General features: G+C 30.6%; 4 protein-coding genes across 7 annotated transcripts; 1 reads left to right on the top strand and 3 right to left on the bottom strand.

The window, feature by feature from the left end:
• Nucleotides 1-63: 63 nt before the first annotated feature.
• On the bottom strand, nt 64-2,948 carry LOC103576746 (probable cleavage and polyadenylation specificity factor subunit 2). Its single transcript, XM_008557111.3, has 5 exons — nt 2,519-2,948; nt 2,290-2,449; nt 531-2,207; nt 309-446; nt 64-238 (listed from the first exon to the last, which is right to left on the bottom strand). Exons 1-5 carry the CDS (start codon nt 2,665-2,667, stop codon nt 146-148), a joined length of 2,217 nt encoding a protein of 738 aa, XP_008555333.3. The 5' UTR covers nt 2,668-2,948; the 3' UTR covers nt 64-145.
• A 102-nt stretch (nt 2,949-3,050) lies between these two features.
• LOC103576749 (beclin 1-associated autophagy-related key regulator) lies at nt 3,051-5,737 on the top strand. 2 transcript variants are annotated; one of them, XM_008557116.3, is made up of 9 exons: nt 3,051-3,414; nt 3,677-3,782; nt 3,858-3,939; nt 4,019-4,256; nt 4,332-4,516; nt 4,631-4,787; nt 4,864-5,040; nt 5,157-5,286; nt 5,351-5,737. In XM_008557116.3, the coding sequence occupies exons 1-9, from the start codon at nt 3,215-3,217 to the stop codon at nt 5,513-5,515; spliced, it is 1,440 nt and encodes a 479-aa protein (XP_008555338.1). In that variant the 5' UTR covers nt 3,051-3,214; the 3' UTR covers nt 5,516-5,737. The 2 variants fall into 2 exon arrangements, with proteins under 2 accessions (XP_008555338.1, XP_008555339.1); XM_008557117.3 differs by having other exon boundaries at nt 3,052-3,414; nt 4,341-4,516.
• An 822-nt stretch (nt 5,738-6,559) lies between these two features.
• On the bottom strand, nt 6,560-16,525 carry LOC103576750 (protein phosphatase 1B). 3 transcript variants are annotated; one of them, XM_008557120.3, is made up of 7 exons: nt 16,395-16,524; nt 16,216-16,283; nt 14,606-15,596; nt 14,395-14,512; nt 11,898-12,009; nt 11,386-11,440; nt 6,560-7,629 (listed from the first exon to the last, which is right to left on the bottom strand). In XM_008557120.3, the coding sequence occupies exons 3-7, from the start codon at nt 15,410-15,412 to the stop codon at nt 7,612-7,614; spliced, it is 1,110 nt and encodes a 369-aa protein (XP_008555342.1). In that variant the 5' UTR covers nt 15,413-15,596; nt 16,216-16,283; nt 16,395-16,524; the 3' UTR covers nt 6,560-7,611. The 3 variants fall into 3 exon arrangements, with proteins under 3 accessions (XP_008555342.1, XP_008555340.1, XP_008555341.1); XM_008557118.3 differs by lacking the exon at nt 6,560-7,629 and having other exon boundaries at nt 7,636-11,440; nt 16,395-16,525; XM_008557119.3 differs by lacking the exons at nt 6,560-7,629; nt 16,216-16,283 and having other exon boundaries at nt 7,636-11,440; nt 16,395-16,525.
• An 893-nt stretch (nt 16,526-17,418) lies between these two features.
• LOC103576751 (tryptophan--tRNA ligase, cytoplasmic) lies at nt 17,419-19,079 on the bottom strand. Its single transcript, XM_008557121.3, has 3 exons — nt 18,772-19,079; nt 17,761-18,698; nt 17,419-17,687 (listed from the first exon to the last, which is right to left on the bottom strand). The coding sequence occupies exons 1-3, from the start codon at nt 18,896-18,898 to the stop codon at nt 17,523-17,525; spliced, it is 1,230 nt and encodes a 409-aa protein (XP_008555343.1). The 5' UTR covers nt 18,899-19,079; the 3' UTR covers nt 17,419-17,522.
• Between the last annotated feature and the right edge of the window lie 1,571 nt (nt 19,080-20,650).

The raw sequence follows: 20,650 nt of genomic DNA, 5'->3' as shown, positions 1-20,650 counted from the left end.
ATTCGTTAAGACGAGATACGAGTTTCATTATTATATTTATTTACATATATTTTATGACGGTGATAAGTATTAATACTTCATTTTATTTTTATTATTTAAAAATATAAATATGTACAAAGTTTATATTTTATTTATTTTAATTGCTTTATATTATCGCGAACTGTTCGAACAACAGCTCGCGCACTATGTAGTACTCCTCGGATAAGGCTCCCTCTAGTACAACTTTTCCTGCTTCACCCTGTAATTTGAATAAATAATAATTAGTGTTATTAATTTTTCTAAAATAAATAATTTAAAATTTTACTTACGCGTCTTACGGCTAAAGTGTTGTTACAGCACCACAGGACACCCCCGCTAATCTCTGATGGAATGTTTGCTTTAGTGAGGACTTGCTTAAAATCGGAGAGCTTGATCTCATTGATGAAAAGAAAATCGTGACCTGGGACCTGTAAGATTAAATTACAAGTGACAATTACAATTAGATTGAGTTTAAAAAAAGTACTTTGTAATGTTTCAGAAAAATAAAATACCTCATTAATATTCAAGGGCTCAAAAGTAAAAATTTTTTCTTCCTCAGCTTCATCGTCCCTTAAATTAGCAATGGCTTTAGAAGCATCTGGACAGACTCGTTCTCGCATGTCAATCCTGGTGTCGACCCAGGCAACCTCATTATCACCATGACATTTTGAATATTTCAACCCCCTGAGAAGTGCGTCTGTCATTTTCACTTGATAAATATGCGTCTCTGTAGTGAGGTCCAGAGTTTCTCCTTGACTTGGAATGAAAACTCGCGCATCAACAGACTGTGCCTGTTGCGCGAGAACTTGGCAGTCTTTTAGAGATCCATGAACTAAGACGACTCTTCTGGGTCTCAGTTGCGCCAGAATTTTCTGTAAAGATTCTCCGTCAGATCGTCCTTCGAAGTCGATGTACATTATGGATGCGTTGACATTTATCGTCCTAGTTATTTGGATACATTTTGTTGGACCCTCTGTGGGTGTCTCTGTATGTACAATTGTCTCTTCCGGTTTGACATCAACATTCTCTTTATTATCTTCAGATTCTGGGGTTATTTCAGCTATTTTATAATCTTCAGGATTAATAATTTCTCCATACTCATCACATTTTATCTTTTCTTCAATAAATGGAAACATTGGATGCTGTTTTTTACTCTGCTTAAAAAAACCAGGTTTTGATTCTTGTTTGACTAATAAGTCGTGTCTACCTCTGGTACCACCGACTTCTATTTCATCTTCCGATTCAGAACTGATGTCGTCAGTTTCCATCTTTTCTTGCTTCATCATCTCCTGCTTCGCACGTTCTCTTTTCTGATATTCCTCCAGCTCATATCCTTCTAGTTTTACACGTTTCTTAAGCTCCAATGTAATACTCCGATTACCGCCATTCTCCATCAGATCTCTCGCCAGAGTTCCCGGCGACGTTCTGCTAGTAATTATAATACTATTCTGAGGATTTGAGCACCACTGAAGAAACAATTCCCGTGAAAATCCACACTCCATGTCTGGAGTACTTGCCAAGACAACTTTCGGACTCGGGACATTGCTCAACTCCTTCATACTATGACAGAGTTGAAGATGTTTAAATTGGAAGGGATTGTTTCGTGCGCCTTCGAAACTTCTCATAAGTTTGTCGCTCATCCACTCAATCTGTGACTTAGCAAACTCGACCACATTGTAACTAACATTAGTCAGCAACGCTAAGGAATAAGCTAATAAACCCGACTCTTTGTTGCGCCATAGCTGGTCCAACATGTGGGCCAATTCCAAGACTCTGCCCGCAGTGTCAACGCCAACCAAAACGTTACCACCTCCACGTAATGTTTGCAAAATGTTGGTCATGAGTTTTTCATCACGTGTCCTACGTCTCGCTTGCTGATAACTAGCATTGAAAGCGTCTGTTATTAATAACGACGGTCTTTGCAGTCTTTCAAGCTCGCAACCATTCAAATGTCGTTCTTTCTTGTGGTTAAAGTCCACCGCATAAATTATATCTTCTTCTCCGACTTTAACTATTTTCCAAATCGTACCCCCGATCATGTGCCCCGCTGGCAAGGGTGTCAACGTGACGCCGTAGCCTTTGCCCTTCATTGGGACACTTTGATTGTACTTCAACTGTACAATTTTATCAAAAGCTGCGTCGACGTCATCCAGCGTAAAGAGATCAAAGTCTTCTAAATCTAGTCGCGACTGTAAATCGATTGATTCAAAAGTTAATGATGAATTTTTAGTACAAATAAAATTAAATATCAACTATGAAATAATTATTTACCTGGTACATGTCGTACATGAACATCTGTCCCATTTTGTAGACAGGAATGGTCGCATAAATGGGACAACTCAGGCCGCATTTTCCTACTAAATAAGGCAGAGCTCCTAAATGAAGTGGGTCAGGATACGATAGTAATACTGCATCAATCTGATGCACGTGTCTAGATAAAGATAACATAAAATATTTTTTAAATACAATATTTACATCCAATTTGAAATTTTTAATTTACCTTTTTAATTCCCGTATGAAAGATTCATCAAATTGCTCATTCCAGCCGCAGTCAAGGAGAATTTTAACTTCATCAATCTCCAGCAAATAGCAAGGAGGAGATTCATTCATAGCTCCAGAAATAGCGTGGAGTTTAATAATAGACGTCATTGTAAATTTCAAAAATTCAAACTACTCAAAAATTTTAATTAATAAAAAAAAAATTTCTTGATATATTAAGTAAACAAAATATAAAAAATTTAAGGTTAGAACTCTATGCCGGTTTATATTTATACAGTGAAAATATTTAAATATTCATATATTTAACGAGGGCAATAAATACAAAATTAATTGAAATCGCTTTATTCGTTTTTCTGTCTTTTCATAAATTTAACAAACAATCAAAATACATGTGATTGTTGCCATGTTTACAACAAAATATAAAACAAATTTTACTACGTCGGTGCTGACACCACGTCGGACGGACGTGGAGACTTCAGGCTGCTCTCACGGTGCTCGCATCATAATAACATATATATATTTATCATATATGTAAACATTACACAGAAAACAGAGAAGTAAAGTCAATCAGTAGCAGTAGTCAGTAGCAGCAACAACAGGATCCAGCAACAGCGAACAGCAGCAAGAACAACGTCAATGAAATATATCAGCTGATGAGTGACAACAGACTGATGATCGTTGTCTTGGGGATTTGGTTATGGCGACAAGCAGTTCCGATGGTTCTTATACGGCTCCAGCTGATTTTCAACTGTCCTCTGAATTAGAAGACGTATCTAGTCGTCTGAGTGTTAATTTATTCAAGTGTCCATTGTGCCATTATAGTAGACGAATATTTTACTGCAGGCAGTGTGTCCAAAATGGTGACTTTGTTCATTCAACTTCTGTTTACTCTGAACGGTAATTTAATTTTTAATCATGCCCAGATTAATTTCATTAAATTGTCAAGTCATAGGAAACTGGACAGTAATTTAAAATTTATTATTTTATTTTTACCATTAATCTGACGTTTCGTTCCTAGTTGCTGAGCAAGTCCCATTAAAGGGACAAAAAATTCAAAATTAAATTGTAAATTTTAATTTATTGTCCAGCTCCCTATGAATTTATAATTTTACTTTTTGTGATAAATATTCCTGGTAATTTAAATTATTTTTTACTGCAGGTTTGCGGATAAACAGCTACGGTTGTTACGGTTGAAAGCTGCCAGAGCTCAATTGGAAGAAAAGTGGACCAAAATATTTGAAAAGCATCGTCAGAAAGATAAACTGGTTAATTTATAATTATTGTTTAAGATAATCAATAATCTTTATGATGTTATTGTTAGTATATATATTTATTTACAGACATGTGATATCAATATATGTAAGGAAAGAGTGAGATTACTACAGAGTCTTATAAATGAAACAAAGCAAAGTATAAACAAAGGTAATAAAATCTTGTTCTATAAATAATTTGTCGATAATTAAATAATTTATTTATTTATAATGTCTGTAATTAAAATTAGGAAATGAGCGGCTGAATATTTTGAAAGATGCCAATTCTCAGATAGTCCAGCGACTGCCGAGACACGAGAATCGGGTTGAAAGAGTCCATGAATTTATCGGAGAACTCAAGAACAAACAGGAAAAGCAGAGGGGAAATGTTGATAGAAAACGTAAGAGGTTGAAGAGAGTCATCAGAACAGCGGCTAGACAACTAGTCCAATTCATATTTCCGCTGTGTCAAGTTGAAGCCGAGCGAAGGTAAAATTTTTATTGGATTTTAATTAATTGACGCGCGGATTTGGCGGGTGAGATACAGATGATATATTTTATCAGTTTTTGTAGCGATGATGACAATCCCAGTGCTGATGTTGTAACATGCGCATTAGCTGATGCATCAGGTACTTCGTATGTCAGAGGCCGGTGGATTAGCGACTCTGAAAATAGTTTGGAGATGCACCATCGTATCGTCGCTCCAACTCTACCAGGTTCCGGTGACTATAGCGCTTACTCACTTTGGGGTAAATTTATTACCATTTTTTAAAATTTATTATACTTGTCAAGAAGATTGAGCGAGTAATAATACAGTAGTCATGTTAATACATGGATGCTTATATTTAAAAATATTATTACAGTTGCAGCAAGTAAAGATGGAACACCAGGATCTAATAAAGAAAATACGATGAATAATCCCGCGTATAATATCAGTGCAGCTCTTACGTATGCTACTCAACTAGTCAACGTACTTGCTTACTATATAAATGTTAGATTACCATACAAATTAACGTACGGGTATGTACGCTCGTTAATGATTATTAGAAAAAAATAAATTATGCGAAGGTGGTAATTATTTATTTATTATCAATAGGGAGTTCTGCGGTAATGAAATGTCGGAGCAAAAATTTGCAAGGAAAGTTGCCCGATTGAACAGCAATATATTACATTTATGTTTCACTCAGAATACAAATCTATCGGTGTTACATCCAATGCACACTCTTCAGAATCTTATGCACTTGCTCAATACTGAAATAAGTGATCTTGGCAGGTATGCTTAAAATAGTTTTGCTGGCTTGAGTAATAAAGTATTAAAGTAATATAATTTAGTATCTATCTATCTATATATGTAAGAGTAAATATAAATTGAGATGATAAATTTATTAGGATTGGCCCAATGGAAGTGGATCCAAGTATAGTAGAAAAATTACACAACCAGTTGACTTGTGATCTGGAGAACAGCGACGACTCGGGCTCCGACGAAGAGGAAGACGCTTTTAATTGGGAGTGGGAGGCTGTAAGTTTTTAAATAACATATCAATTTATGCAATAAATTAAATTTCAATGATTTATCGCAACAGGTTCCGAATGTCGCGTGTCCGGAAATGCAAGTTCCTCATCCAGGTGCGATAACGAGCCAACAGTCCTCTAGTATTCATGTTAATCAGAGCGTTGCTGGAGGCTTGGTGACAAGTGCCGCGGCTAGTATTGCCTCCATTTGGCGAGGATGGACTACCAATAGATAGAATAAAATAAAAATACAAAAAAACAATAGTTAATAAAAAGAAATTGAATAATTCACAAAAGATTTATTTAATTTCTTTTTAATTTTTTAAAATTTCGGACTTTTCATCCTTTGGAGTTATATTTTTTTATCGAAAAAAAAAAAAAACAAAAAAACATTTGACTTTTTAATCAACGAAACATATTATTATATTAATTCATTAAGCACAATAGAAATAATTAATTAAAAATAATAATAATTATAAACTACATATAACATAAAGTTATTGTTAGTAGAATTTTAAGTCGTTGTAATATTTATGACGATTATTATATTAATGATAATGATAAAAAATATGTGATATATTCGATTCTATAACAAATATAAGTACATACTCGAATAACAAATAATTATTGTAATTCGAAATATAAATAGTATATTGAAATAGTTTATTGATTGAGTAATAATCTATATTAAGATTTAATTTTAAGTTTTAATTAATAAATATATATCTATCTATATATATGAATAACAATTTTATATATGAAGAAAAATAAAAAATTACAGTACAGTTCACTCCATATAATCAGCACAAATAAAATAAAATAAGTACAATTTTAATAGAAAAAAATTGTCGCAATTATAATGGCGATTTGAATTCTCGCAGTGTCTGATAGAATAAACTGTAGATCTCTTGTTTAATTATAAGCGTATTAAAATAATTTTTAATAAAAAACAAAATAAAAAACTAATGTTTTAATATTTATTTACTAATTAATTAACCACACCAGTCTAGGAATAAAATAATTAGAATAATTAACATTACAATTACTTTATTGTAGGTTTTCATTTCAAATTGGCAACATTTAAATACATCGTAATTTGTGCAATGGGTAGTAATTGATAATTAAAACTAGTAGACAGTAATGGAAATAAAAATATAAATATATGTCCATCTGTCAAAGATTAATTACCCTAATTATAAAAAATTAATTAATTGTTATTTATCATTATTGTTTTTTTTGTAATGTTATGGTAGCATGATAAAAAAATAAATAACTGATAATATGATTTGTTAAATGATTTAATTATACAATATTGTTTTTAAATTTTAAGAACAGGACAGGCTTCTCATTCTAACAACAGCCATTTACTATGAAATACAATATATTTTTTATTATCTACTCGAATGGATCGTATCTATTTAAAGTTATATCAAGGATTATTTACCCTAACATATGAGTAGGAATGTAGCAGACGAGAAAATTTATAAATTTTAAATAAATAAATTAAAATGAATTTTTAAAAAAGGCGCGTAATGATTCTTCATTTATCTAAATACGCCTTTTTCAAATTTCAACTTAGCGCCAGTTTTTTAAACCGGGTTTATTTCAATCCAGGTTTGAATTAATATTGCTAGTAAATATACATTAATAATATATAAATATATCAGTAATAATTTAAACTTGGATTAAAAATGAACTCGGTAGAAAAACTGGCCTTTAATTTTATTTATTTATTTATTATGAAATTTGAAAAATTGACAACTGTCAGCTACATCCACACTCATCTTAACATACTTATTTTTTATTTATTTCTAGATATTTATTTGCTTGTGTATCTGTCAGGGTGTAATTATATAAACAATAATTAATCCACAGATTACAATGAAAATGCTTTGTACAAAAAAAAAAAAATTATGGTCAGAGGAGCATTAAAACTCGTATTACAAGTACACATATCACACATTGGATATTGTAATAGTTAATAATAATAATTATTTACTTTTTTTTTCTCGCTATATCAAGAAGATGAAAAGTAAAAGTACCCATGACTTATAACTATTTTGTACAATCATTCATCATTAATAATTATCATATCATCGTTATTACTATTATTATTATTATTATTAATTAAAATTAATATTTAAAATTTAATATTATAATTTATTGATTTATTATTTTTGTATTATGTCAAATGCTCCATTGCGTAGACGTCGGTGTGTTGTATTCCTGTAACTTTATAGTAATTTGTCGACATTTAAACCTGTCAATTTTTGTAGTTAAGCGTTAACCGCTAAAATTTTTTTTTCGTGTATAAAAACTCATATTTTCATGACTAACTGGATTCTGACGTCTGTAATCATATAACACGTTGCGGTATTTTATTAACGTGCTGTTTTATTTGGAGCACTGATGCGGGTTCAATTTTTTTAAAATTATTTTCCTGCCTTCAGCAGAATTTTTGTGCTAATTTCTTTACACTCAAAGGATTCATGAAAAAAAGTATATTTAAATATAACATGCATTCATATTAATTTTAATTAAAACAAAAAAAAAAACACTGAGCAGAAATTAATTTAATTAGTTTCAGTTTCAATTATTGATAGTATCTCATTTAAATTTATTACTGATACATTTAATCAGTTGGCACAATTAATTTTTTTTTATTTCCACAAAAGTTATTTTGGCACTTTAATTAATAAAATAATTAATTATAAATTTATTAAAATAATTCATTTTTTTAAACTGCTGAGTGTTTCTTTAGTTTTAGAATATGTAATATATTACATTAGATTAATGATAATTGTAAGTAATTAGACAAAACAATAATTATAATTTATGAAAAAATTATAATTTCTTTTAGTAAGAGAGAAAAAGTCATTACAGAAAAAACAATGATTAGAAAATTTTTGAGTTTGATAGACAAAACGCATTGCAAAAATAAATTTCAGGTACGTGAATTTCCATCAATTATTCTACCGGCCACTAAAAATTTTTTAAGTGTGTAAATTTATACATATATATCTTTTTTTTAAATTATACCAAACAAAGTTGTTTTTAAATTTTTTAAAATGAAAAGTCATCGGCGACTTGGTCGAAAAAAGGTTTCGCTTTGTCGACTTGATACGGATTGACGTTCTGCGTTTTGGCGATCTGGGGAGCGAGAAAAGGAAAAAGGATTAGGAAGGATCAAGGAAATTTTCTGAGGGTAAATAAAAGCATTTTTTTAAAAATAAGCGCGGGTAATATTTGAATAGAGGAAAAATAAGGAAATAAATAAAGTTGTTGAAAAGATTATCAATAAAATGTCATTTTTATAAATCAATAGCATTGTTGATTACAACGCTTCCGGATGTTTAAAAATAAATGTAAACATTTAGAGCGTGTTCAGAAAAACCTGGTTTAATAAATGTCTCACTATGTTCAGCAAATGGAAAGTCAGGTTTACTATGATAGTAAAATTATTCCTCTAGTTTAACCAGATAATATTTATGACCGTAGAATTAGCATCTTCCTCTTCCAGAGTTAATTTCTGAACATGCCCTCAAATTTATATATTTAAGAGCCATATCGAGGAATGTAAATTATTAATAAAAATAAATGTATGTTAATAAAAAAAGGCTCAAGATTATAAAATATATGAGAACACTTGATTTGCATATTTAATTAGCAGATAAATAAAATAAAAAAAAAAAAATATTAGATATAAATTACCGTAAAATACCCGTATTGTAAGTAGTAGGATTAAATTATTCCTCAAAAAAATCGTTGTTTAAAATAAGATGGCCGAGCGATAAATAATTTAAGTCAATTAACTTTTTTTTTTACAATATATTTGAATATCAATCACGAAAAATAAAAATTTATCATTTGAATAAGTTATTTACTCCTCCACATATTTATATCAAATTGGCATTTTTTTTTATATATATATTTTCAATTCTGCGCTACTTTAAACACCAACTGTTCCTAAAGGTTGTACATAACACCATAAAATGGACAATCTACTAGTTATAATTTTTTTCTGATTAATTATTATAATTATTATTATTAGTATCAATTTTAATTAATATAATATACATATTATGCCATTGTTAGGACAATCTTAGACGTCCACCCCTTTTCTCACCCTAATTTTTAAATAGACACCCGCGAAGGTTCTCATTACGTTTAGCAAAAATTTGAAAATGACTTGTAGCCAAAATAAGGGAACTTCGCATGCAACTCATCAAATATTTCCATCCTTTAAATACTAATTAAGTTAATTTTAAAACAAACTATGAGTAATTTTTTTAAAAAAATTTCGTCCTTTGTTCTCATCTTGCCTTAATTTTTTTAAATGAATTAATTAATAAAATCATTACAGCACAAGGTCATAGAAAAATTCAAAAAAAGTGGTAGGATATCGTCTTAGATTGTCCTTAAGGTTAATTTTAGTTAAATTAGTATAGTGTTAATTGTTAATGATCGATTGATTGATTTAATAATGGATGGAGTTGGAAAGGATATTAATCCGTTAAATTCAAAATTAAGGCCCTCGTCAGTGCTACAATTCTACAGACATACTCCATCATCCTTCAATTCCACTCTCTGTCTTTGTTATTTTTTTTTTCATATAATTGTAATAATTATAGTACTTGTAATTATATTTTCAAGATAATATTTATAAACACATGTGGACATTGCTTTTACATGTATAATATACGTATATATATTATCTAAGATTAGTTTGTGTGCCCATTATTCCCCAATTGCCGTAATAACTGCATGCGTTTGCTTATTATTATTATTATTATTAATTATTTGTAGTTAATAAGAGGGGATGAGCCAATAAAAATGCATGAGCATATTCTTAAAGTGCATGTCCACTAATACTACAAAAATATATAATTTCTATATTTAAATGTTATTATTACATACTCGTTTAGTCAACATACAGAGAAAGATAGAGATAAATTTCTATATATATTGATTTGTTTTAAAATAAAAATCTACAATATGCAACAATATTTTTTTTTCTACCAAATAATTGTACATTTATATCCTCTATACTGTTAATTATTTTTTATCTCTTAATACAAATAACGTTTTTTTTTTACAATTATTTTTGATATGTACGCCTGTACGTACTCGATAAATTCTACTTGGTGTTTAATCAATAATTACGTATCTTTAAATTATTTTATAAAATAATAATTATCAAATGTAAGAAGTTAAAAATATATATGTAACAAAATCAGAGCAATAACTCTGTTATTTTTTTTTATTTTTGTCATCAGTTATTTTGATGTATTTTTTTTTTTTTTAAATATTCATCATTTTGATGCGATACAAAAGTCACTACGCTGGATTTATTATTCATTAGACATTAATATGTATGAATATGTTTATTACAATCCAACTTAGTGAGTAAACATAATAATTAATAATTAATAAAATGCCGTGAATTTAATTGTTTAATATTTAGTTTTTTTTTTTTTTTTCATTTTCGTTAATATTTTTAAGTAGAAGCAACAATTATTTTATCGTAGATAGCGATGTTAATATTAAATAATATAAAAAAAAAAAGTACAACGCACCACATTAAGTAAAGCGCAGATTCACTCAAAACAAACTGGATAAAAAATATAAGCAGTAGCATTATGTCAACATTGTTGTCGATAAATCGCACAATAATTATTAAACAAACAAAAAAAAATCTGTTTGTAAATAAGCAAACTCGTTGACAAAATATTTAACGTATTCGTTATATATAATAAAAATTATCAACTATTTGTATCAATAATTAATAATTACACTGAGACAATAAATTTTCTTTATAAAAGCATTACACGGTTTACGTACCCAGGCTTAGAAAAAAAGTAAAATAGTATCGAAAAAAAAGAAAAAGGAAATTTATTAAAATGTTAAATGAGCTTCAAATACTAAATACTCTGTTGTAATAAAAATTAGCACGAATAAGTGAAGGTAGGAATTATTTAAATAATAACAGTCGTACATTATTATATTTAAATAATATCGTATGCAATTTACGTGAGATGTAACGACGTAATTGTAATTTTAATTAAGATTAAAATTAAAATGAAGGATATTCATATTTAAGACTTACGCTCTCCGCTCTGCCGGGACACACTTCTCGAAAGACTTGTTCAATGAGTGGTTGTCTATTACGGAGAAAATAAATATTCAAGTACGTAAATAAAATTATATGACAATGAGTAATTGTAGGTAAGTTGACGTAAATGAATCACGTTACTCATTCTTTAAGATTAAGTGTTTTAAGAAACGCACGAGCGTGGTAAAAAAAGACGAGATTTAGGAATCTCGAGGCTTTTTACTTTAAGCGTTAAAACAAGGCTGCATTACTTGGCTATACCAATTACGCTGTTGCTTAATTGTTTGGAATTAAGCCAAATAGTTATTAGGTAAACTATAAGATATATTAATATGAATATATATAATCTTTGTTGGATACTATTTACGTAAGCTATTGAAAGATTATTTGGTTGACGCAAAAGTACGTCAAGATCAGTAGCAACATTTGCGTTGGATCGAAAACAATAGATTAGCTCGTGCGTTTCATTAAATTTTGTATTTGTATTTATATTTAAAAGTACTCACTTTGCCGGAAGACCGCCTCCAGGGGGTAGATTCGGTAGATCTTGATCAACAAGAATCCGTAGCAGTTCCAGATAATCGAAGCCATCTTTACCCTCTTGTTGTGCAACTATTTCTGTTGAAGACAAAAAATAATAATTATTATTTTTTCAAGGTCGTTTTAATAATTAAATATAAAATCTATTGGTCTAAACGCAACTAAATAATCTTAAAATGGGAACTGAACAATGTGTCGGTAAATTAATTCATAAAAGTGCAAGTGTATCCATAAGATAATTAATTAAATAAATTATTAGAGATAAAAATATAATTGTCAATGTAACGCTTTTTTTTATCTTCTTTTTGTTGCACATTAATCTTGGCGAATAAACTAATTCTACAAGAATAATTTCAAATAACATGCAGCTACAGTGATATATTTAAGTTACGGTACATTTCTTATGGATATAAATTATATCGGGGTGATTTATTTATTATTTTTTTGTGTTTATTATTTATAATTAATCCACCTCTGGAATTGTGTGCTTTTAATCACTTCAATTTTTTTATATATATTTATTTCGCTTTATATATATGTGTATATATATAGAATTGTTTTTTTGTCGACGGCAATAGCAATGACTCTCCATAAGAAATGCATTGCCGTTTAAATTTAATAAAGAAAAATATACAAAAAGAATTTATAAAATCGATCATAAAAAAACTTTTAAAATTTAAAAAAAAACTAACGTGTTGTAAATAAGTTCGCACCTACCTGCGGCGCCTTACAAACTAATTTTCAACACATAAATATAAATATATATATTTTCTTTAAATTTAATTAATATATATGTTACTAATTATTTATATGTAATTAAAGTTGTTACGATTAGAAGTGTCGTGACAACTCCAAGGGTGGATTTATAAAATAATATGTATATTTTGTATTGATATTTTATACCTTTAATATATATATACTATATATATATTTTTTTATGTATTTATATTTTACTATTTATCGTTTGCGTCAATAATAAATATATTTTATCTAAACAGTATAATTTATTAACGCTAAAAAAAAACTACTTTAAGGACTAAATATATTGCACGTAATAATAAAATTCTATTGACTTTTTTATATAAATTTGTACTGTAAATTATATAATAATAATAAAGTGTTCAATTTAATTTGTCAAGTGCGTGTTTTCTTTACACAAAATTTTTTTTTAAATTTTATTATTAAATCAATAAAATTTATCATAAAACAAATTTCTGTACCATTTACTAATACACGATATTTATTTAATCTCTATTATTATTATTTTTTTTTTTTCAAATTTAAAATTTATCAAATTACTTAAAAACATTTTAAAAGCTTTTGTTATTTCATTATTTGGCACATTTATCATTTATTTTTGAACACTCGTTCTACGTATACTGTTTTCTCATAACATTTATTGTAAAATCACACTGAATTGACTAGTTTTGATTATTATTATTATTAAGGATTTATTATTTCACTCCTTTATAAATATTGCTGCTAAAAATATGATAGCAATTATTCCTTCAAATTATTCATTTATATTTCATCCTCAAAAAAATGACTAGTGAGAACTTAAAAAAAAACCACCAGATCGGTGTTTGATTGAAGTATTTTTGCCTCATTAGAAATTATCCAAACAAAAGTAAATAAATTAATATCGTCGACTATGTAATTACTCTGGTATGGTAAAGGTGTCAAGTTAATTGCTCAGACATATGACAAATGTGTCAGGGAATATATATCTTACAAGTTAAATCTCTTATATAATTAATAGGGTATTTATATATCCATATATAAATGTTGGTGTTTTCTTTTGAAAGGCAGTAACGTGGTTATCTAATTAATTAGATCACAGCAACGAGGGAAAATAAAAATAATGTAACTATTTCCTAAAGACTATTATGATACATATATAATCGATACTAGAGACGATCGTATTTCATTGGTGTTTGATTTAAGTATTAACTTATCACTTGTTATGTCAGGAGGGCATTAAATCGTTTGTCATGAGTTGTAATTATTAATTAATCACTATAAATAAAAATCCCAGTTAGTCACTTTATATGACTAGTGAGACGTTTTTGATTGACGAAAAACTGGTCCCAATTATGTAATGTTTTTCATACGCAATTCATAGTTAATATTTAGAAATAGATATATCATTTAAATATTCGATTCAAATAAATCTTTTTCAATGTAATAATTTGCCTCAATAAAAGTGTTCTCGCTTTTCCAATTAAAATTTCTTTTTTTTTTTTATGTAACTATTTCATTGTCCCCTAAAATCACTTTTATTCATCCACGTCGCGCGGCTTGTTTTTTTTTTTCTTTTTTAAAAATATATTTACACTTGACTGCACTGCGCGACGTACAATTGTCAGTTATTATTTTTTCGTACGCGAACGCGAACACGTCTACGCGGATTAAAGCAACAGCATAGAGAAAATATTGAGTGTGAGTATGAAAAATTCAGTGAACCTTTAATTCTCCTTTCGATGGCCGTTTCTAACTCGGCTTCCTTCTTTTGTGCCTCGATACTTGGCTTGGGTGCCGCAGGAAATGTTACCAATACTATGCTCATATTGTCTCTGCTGCCCTGTTTAAAAAAAACATCAAACATTATCGATTATTATAAAACTTTTATGGTTCAACTGAAGACGTGTTTCTTAAAATAAAAAAGTAAAATTACCTTGTGAAGACAGGTATCAATAACCTGGTTAGTAACAGCCTCTAAGTCATCAGTGAGCAATAATCTTGAGTAAATAAAATCGCAAAGATCTTTATTGGTCATAACGTCCCAAATGCCATCGCACGCGAGTACTAGAAACTCATCGTTCTCCATGTCCCGATCGCGGACAAAAATTTCTGGCTCTGGTGATACTAATTGCTCACATGGTCCACGACCTTCGACATTTTTGTACTCGTAATCACCGAGAGCACGTGACACAGCCAATGAACCATTAACACGCTCGACCATGACGCTGCCACCTGCTGCTTGGATGCGTTCTTTTTCGGCTGGCAGTACGGGCTTGTGGTCTCGTGTTGAGAACACGGGACTCCCTGAACTACAGAGTACAGCTCTTGAGTCACCGCAGTTTGCGATGTAAATGTGTTTGGGTGATATGAATGCACAAACAGCTGTTGATCCAGACTTGTCTTTATTCGTCTCCAGCAAATCGCGCATTTTGTGGTCGAGTCGCAGAAAACCAGAGTGTATGCCCTTTATCACATCCTCGGATTTGAACTCATCTGTTTCTACTATTGAGTCCAGCAAATGTTCCGCGCTATGCGCGGAAACTAACGCCCCAGCATGCCCGTCAAATACCGCGAAGTAACTCCAGTCGGACAGGCCACCCTCCAAGCCTGTCATCGCACAATGTGCGTCTTCCATCTCCATACGCCATCCTTGCATACTAGCAACTCCGTACTGCAAATCATTGCCCGCACCGTGCTCGTTGTACTTCTCAGTGTTCGGTGTGTCTAAAAATGCCCCCATGCTTGTAATCGGCCTCTACTTTTTTTATCAGTTTCTTTATTTATGATTCAAATTATCTCTCAGCGACTCCTATCAAGCTTATCCTTATTCCGTGTCTCCTGTTTCTCTCTCCTTCGAGTTATAGCCTTTTAATATCTATTATTTATTAAGCATCTTATGTTCAATGACAAAGTCCACTAAATACCTGTAACACATTAAATAGTTTTTCGTTAAAAAAAAAAATAGTTACGTTTACACACAAAAACACACTCGCATAAACTAAAACTATTTTTAATTAATTATTATGCAATTCTTCAAAATATTTGATATTATTATCTATTTATCATAAATCTAGGCATCATTTTTGTTTCTTAATCACATAATAACTTGCGATAAATCCATATACATATACTTGTAAGTATATATATATATACCTACAGCGTTAAGATATTAGGAGGCATTTTCACATGACCTATTCTCAAAACGATAAATTTAGTTTGGAAATTTACAGTAGAATGGAAGCAGAAACGTATGATGGGAACCTTGAGATGGGTGAATGACTTATTACATTAACCGGTATTTAATTTATATCAACTGCTTGTTATATCATAATATTTTTTGCGCCTAAAAATGATGATTAAATAATAATAATAATAATAATAATAATAATAATTAGTACACGCACTAAACACAAGATAAAGAGTCACAAGGGATGCGTTTGAGCGAATTGTAAAATAATTTATCATGCAGGAGTAATTTTTGGGCCCAAAAATAAATTTACGTGCTTAGCCATGAATTTAACATAAAAAATGACCAAAACTTACGTCGATTCAACATGACCGGTTATCATCGTAACTTTATATCTTACGTACAACGAAATGTATACTATTAACTAAAATAATAATATATATGAGTTAATAAAACTGATAGATTATTAGAATAAATAATAATAATAATAATAATAATAGTAATAATTAATCCACAAGTCTCATGTTTTTATTACCAAGCCACGCGAATATCACCGTCACCATGTCTCTTAATGTTTTCTCTTTCTAGCTGGGCAGCAGTAGCTCCTTTAGCTTCTGCTTAGCTCTTCTGCTTGTACACACACACACACAGAAAGAAACAGGAAAATCGACTTGTATGAATGGTGGACACGCACACCACAAGATTAATAACTGCGCATGCGCGAGTCTATAAATAACTTTTTAGTTATGTCGTCACTTTTGACCAATTGAATTTCATCAACTCACTCGATGTTCACTTCGGCGGCTCCCATTGGTCTTCAATTTATTTCAGGGTATCCAAGAACTGATGACAGAAAATGAATCGACGAGAAAATTTTTAATGTTGGGAATTTACAGTTGGCAATGATTGTTGTAGATGGCGGGACAATTGGATTTTATTTTAGCGGACAAGTGAAACTGGGACAGGTCTGGTTATCGTGACCTACGAAATAATCACATGCTGGCGCAAATAGTACCATGGATTGTAATTAGTATTTTTAGAGTTAATAATAGAGAATTACTACCAGCTATTTAATTGTAGAGAAGATACAAATATTAACTTCTTTGAGAAGAAAAGCAGTCACGCTTGCGTAGATGTAAAATTTATCTAATGAAAATTTTGATCAAGTGTACAGCATTTTGATTGCAAGTTGACGGACATCTACAAGCGAAATAAGATGTCAAGTTAACTGCAAAAACTTGATGGTGCAAATTTGACGGTAACTTGTAGTCAATTTAGAAGTAAAATTTTTTCGCGACCTGTCAGATTTAAATTAACTTTTGCTCTAAGTTTTTTTTCCGCAACTTGAAGACAACTTTCTGGTCTAACTTGCAATCTTATTACAGCTGTATATTTTCGGCATGTTGTAATCATATTGCAGTCAAAACTTGTAGCAGAATTTGACGTTAATCTGACGAAAAGACTGAGCTATTATAGAAAAGTTGATGATGATGCTCTATTATGTTTCTGAAACTGTCAAAAAATCTTTTATTTGTGAATAATTATAAAAAATATTTTAATTAATAAGGCTGTTTATTTATAAACATCGATTTTTATAAATAATAAATAGTATGAAGAAAGTATAAATCATTTGAAATTCAATTTTATTTCTTGCCAATTAAAATTATTTTTTAAGTACGAAACCGAGATCTCTCGGCTTCATAAATTCTTTAACTAGATCATCAGTGATAGTTTTCCTGCGTTCTTGATGTGAACCTACAACCTCCTGAAGTATTTTAATCAATTCTTGCTTCAATTCTCCAGTCAGCAAGGCTCCACTTGTATAGTTCTATAAATAATTCAATTATTCATTAAATGAGTGATGTTCTAATAATAAAAAAAAAAGAAACAATATTATTTACCTTCCTGATTTCACTCAATTTATCATCATCTTCGAGGAAAAACCGTAACCACTGGTAAGAAATATCTATATCACAGTTCCCACCGAGTTTCCTGTGCTCTTCAACGGTAGTCTGTCCGCCAGAAAACGCGTGTTTATTTATTTTATTTTTAATTTGCTTAGGAGTGTCTGTTAAAAATATAGCCGAGTTTATATCACTGGCAGACATTTTTGTTTGCGATCCTTGCAGAGCTGGGAAAAATGAGGAATGCAACAATGCCGGCTTAGGAAAACCCATTTTTGGAGCAACATCTCTGGACATTCTGAAGTACGGATCCTGATCAATGCCACAGGGAATCAGACAAGGCAATTTAGCATCTCCAAAAATAAATGGAAACGTGCTGGAAAATGCTGGAACTGCTTGGGTTGGTGGAAATGCAATTTTACCAACTGGGTCACTGTCACCAAAGCCGAATATTCCTTTGATCTGATTAAACGTCACCGACTTTTGGATTCTTATCATATTTTGATAAAATGCTGGGTTACTGCCAACGTGCTCAAGATTTGAAAATATGAAGGTTTTATTTAAATCAAATCCACAAGCGATTATGTCCTTAGCATTTTCATACGACAGCTTAATGGCATCTTCTATTTTAATATTTTTCCATATTGATTTTTCATCATCAGTCAGTTGGATCACCAGCGGAACGTTGAATACGTCTTGGAGCCATTTACAAAAGACAAAAGGTATCATATGTCCAACGTGCATTGCATCTGAACTGGGACCTCTTCCTGTGTACAAGTAGAATGGCTTGCCCTGTTCATACAAATTCAATACTGTGTGCATATCCCGGTGTGAAAAAAATATACCACGGCGCAGAAAATGATGACAGGGTTTTCCAGTTATTTTTTCAAATCTATCCAACAATTCCTGATCTATCTTCGAGCTGCCAAACTTCTCTAAAATAAATAAATACAACTCATCAAAAAAGTTCATTTATATTGATTTTGAGCAATTGGAAACTGTACTCACTGATTAATTTATCGTAATCTATCCCCGTATCATTGGTACTTTCAACAGTCCAAGGAGTAACGACATCCTCTGGTGAGCTGTCTCCATTAACCTCTAACTTCTCAATGCCCACTGTTTCGGACTCCATTTATTATTATTATTATTATTAGTGTAGTAAATATTAAGCCGTTGAATACTGATTATTGTTGTTTGGTTATAATTCATTAATTTCCAGACCGTTTTTAAATTTGTTATCATAAATAGTGAGTAAAATTACTCAACACTTAACTAACGGCTGTTGACTTAGCATGTGCATGTCGGTGAGGATGTGATGCAGTAACATGACAACAAAAAAAAAATTTCATCATTATATGAAACTAGGTCAGTGTACTGCGGAATGATAAAGTAGAAATTATTGTTAGTTTTCACGAGTGTTAGTAATAAAGAAATTTCAGGTTTTATTACAAAACGTGAGCGAATTTAGCGTCTCATCGAAGAAATTGCGAAATCCAAATGAACTGAATTAATAGGTCTACGTTAGATCCGTATAGGTCCACCAAAATTATCGTTAGGACCCCTATAGTTTTTTTATAAATAATTTTTGAAATTTTGCAAAAAAAATTTCATTTTAGCACCTCATTCATAACGAAACCAATAAATTTGATCATTTTTGCATTCCTTAATCATTAGGTCAGTATTGGTCTTTAGTTTTTCATGCTAAAATGGAATTTTTTTTTTTGCCAAATTTAAAAAATTATTTATAAAAAAACTGTAGGGGACCTAACGATAATTTTGGTGGACTTATACGGACCTAACGTAGACCTATCGATTCAGGTCATTTTGATTTCGCAATTCCTTCGATGAGACGCTAAATTCGCACAGGTACCCTGATAGCCAAGTTGGCGAGAAACTGACGAGAAACTTGCAGCCGCAACTGGACACTAAGTTGACCACCGACAATTGGTACCTCCAATAGTTGATAGACATTTTCTGAGAAAGTTGGTGGCAAAAGTTGCTTGCAAAAGTTGGTGATCATAAGTTGACGGTAAGTTTACTTTCAATTTCCTTAAAAACTTGCATTCCAGTTGCGGCTCCATACTGGCGCCAATTTTCTGAAAAAGTTGGCGGTAACTTGTAGCCAAAAGTTGCAAAATCTAAAGTTGTTGACAACTTGTCGTCAAGTTGGTCGGAAACTAATGAATGACCAACTTTTTCACGATCAACTCGTGCAGAATTGTAGTGGCTTCGTGTAATTATCCATAAAATTTGTTGCTCATAGTTATTGCTTAATTAAATTGTGCTGTTTGTAAAATTTAAATTGTGCAAAGTGTTTGTGGTGTTGTTAGGTGTCAAATGTTCAGTGGTAGTGTAAAGTGTTGCTGATGACTGATGCTGACTTCCTAGTTCCTGAGCAAAATCATCTGGCATCATCTGGTGGGAAATAGCAGTTAAGTGACGTTTTTTTAGCTGCAATACACTTGGAGCAATTTATTTCAAATCTCCAAGTGTATTTGGACACCCTTCTGCACATTATTTCTCCGCCAAGGTTTGTTCAAACACTTAAGTGTTTTTTTTTTTAAATATTTTAAATATTTTTCTGTCATATTCTGCCGCCATTTTATGTTAACGTACGAATTTTAATTTGTCCTGGTTCTAAATTTTAATTTAAAAATCATTTGTGGTGAAAAAGATTTAAAATTTATGAGTGTGGATGCACGCCATGACACTGAAGTTAAAACTTTTGATTCAAATGAAACCATGCAAGTCATCAATGATTTAGAATTTTAATTAAAAATAATTTTAAATTTCAAGTCAAAAGTTTTTGAATACCTTTTTTAAATTTTTCTAATGACCTCGGGCCAAAATACCACCGCTCCACAGACCTGGTGCAGATTTATAA

Source organism: Microplitis demolitor, chromosome 8, assembly GCF_026212275.2.
Source record: "Microplitis demolitor isolate Queensland-Clemson2020A chromosome 8, iyMicDemo2.1a, whole genome shotgun sequence".
NCBI classification, from domain to species: Eukaryota; Metazoa; Arthropoda; class Insecta; order Hymenoptera; family Braconidae; genus Microplitis; species Microplitis demolitor.
The sequence above is the reverse complement of the archived record's forward strand: the minus strand, read 5'-3'. Positions and strand labels throughout refer to the sequence as shown.

What these genes read in the sequence shown, in the direction of transcription:
- LOC103576751 (XM_008557121.3), bottom strand. Translation starts at nt 18,898, where the DNA reads ATGGAGTCCGAAACAGTGGGCATTGAGAAGTTAGAGGTTAATGGAGAC. An exon ending in AGATTACGATAAATTAATCA is followed by an intron (nt 18,699 to 18,771) that starts GTGAGTACAGTT and finishes TATTTATTTTAG; the next exon opens with AGAAGTTTGGCAGCTCGAAG. An exon ending in AATTGAGTGAAATCAGGAAG is followed by an intron (nt 17,688 to 17,760) that starts GTAAATAATATT and finishes AATTATTTATAG; the next exon opens with AACTATACAAGTGGAGCCTT.
- LOC103576746 (XM_008557111.3), bottom strand. Translation starts at nt 2,667, where the DNA reads ATGACGTCTATTATTAAACTCCACGCTATTTCTGGAGCTATGAATGAA. An exon ending in AGCCCTTGAATATTAATGAG is followed by an intron (nt 447 to 530) that starts GTATTTTATTTT and finishes TTAATCTTACAG; the next exon opens with GTCCCAGGTCACGATTTTCT. An exon ending in ACACTTTAGCCGTAAGACGC is followed by an intron (nt 239 to 308) that starts GTAAGTAAAATT and finishes TTCAAATTACAG; the next exon opens with GGTGAAGCAGGAAAAGTTGT.
- LOC103576750 (XM_008557118.3), bottom strand. Translation starts at nt 15,412, where the DNA reads ATGGGGGCATTTTTAGACACACCGAACACTGAGAAGTACAACGAGCAC. An exon ending in TTGATACCTGTCTTCACAAG is followed by an intron (nt 14,513 to 14,605) that starts GTAATTTTACTT and finishes TTTTTTAAACAG; the next exon opens with GGCAGCAGAGACAATATGAG. An exon ending in CATCGAAAGGAGAATTAAAG is followed by an intron (nt 12,010 to 14,394) that starts GTTCACTGAATT and finishes TGTCTTCAACAG; the next exon opens with AAATAGTTGCACAACAAGAG.
- LOC103576749 (XM_008557116.3), top strand. Translation starts at nt 3,215, where the DNA reads ATGGCGACAAGCAGTTCCGATGGTTCTTATACGGCTCCAGCTGATTTT. An exon ending in TAGCGCTTACTCACTTTGGG is followed by an intron (nt 4,517 to 4,630) that starts GTAAATTTATTA and finishes ATATTATTACAG; the next exon opens with TTGCAGCAAGTAAAGATGGA. An exon ending in CCATACAAATTAACGTACGG is followed by an intron (nt 4,788 to 4,863) that starts GTATGTACGCTC and finishes TATTATCAATAG; the next exon opens with GGAGTTCTGCGGTAATGAAA.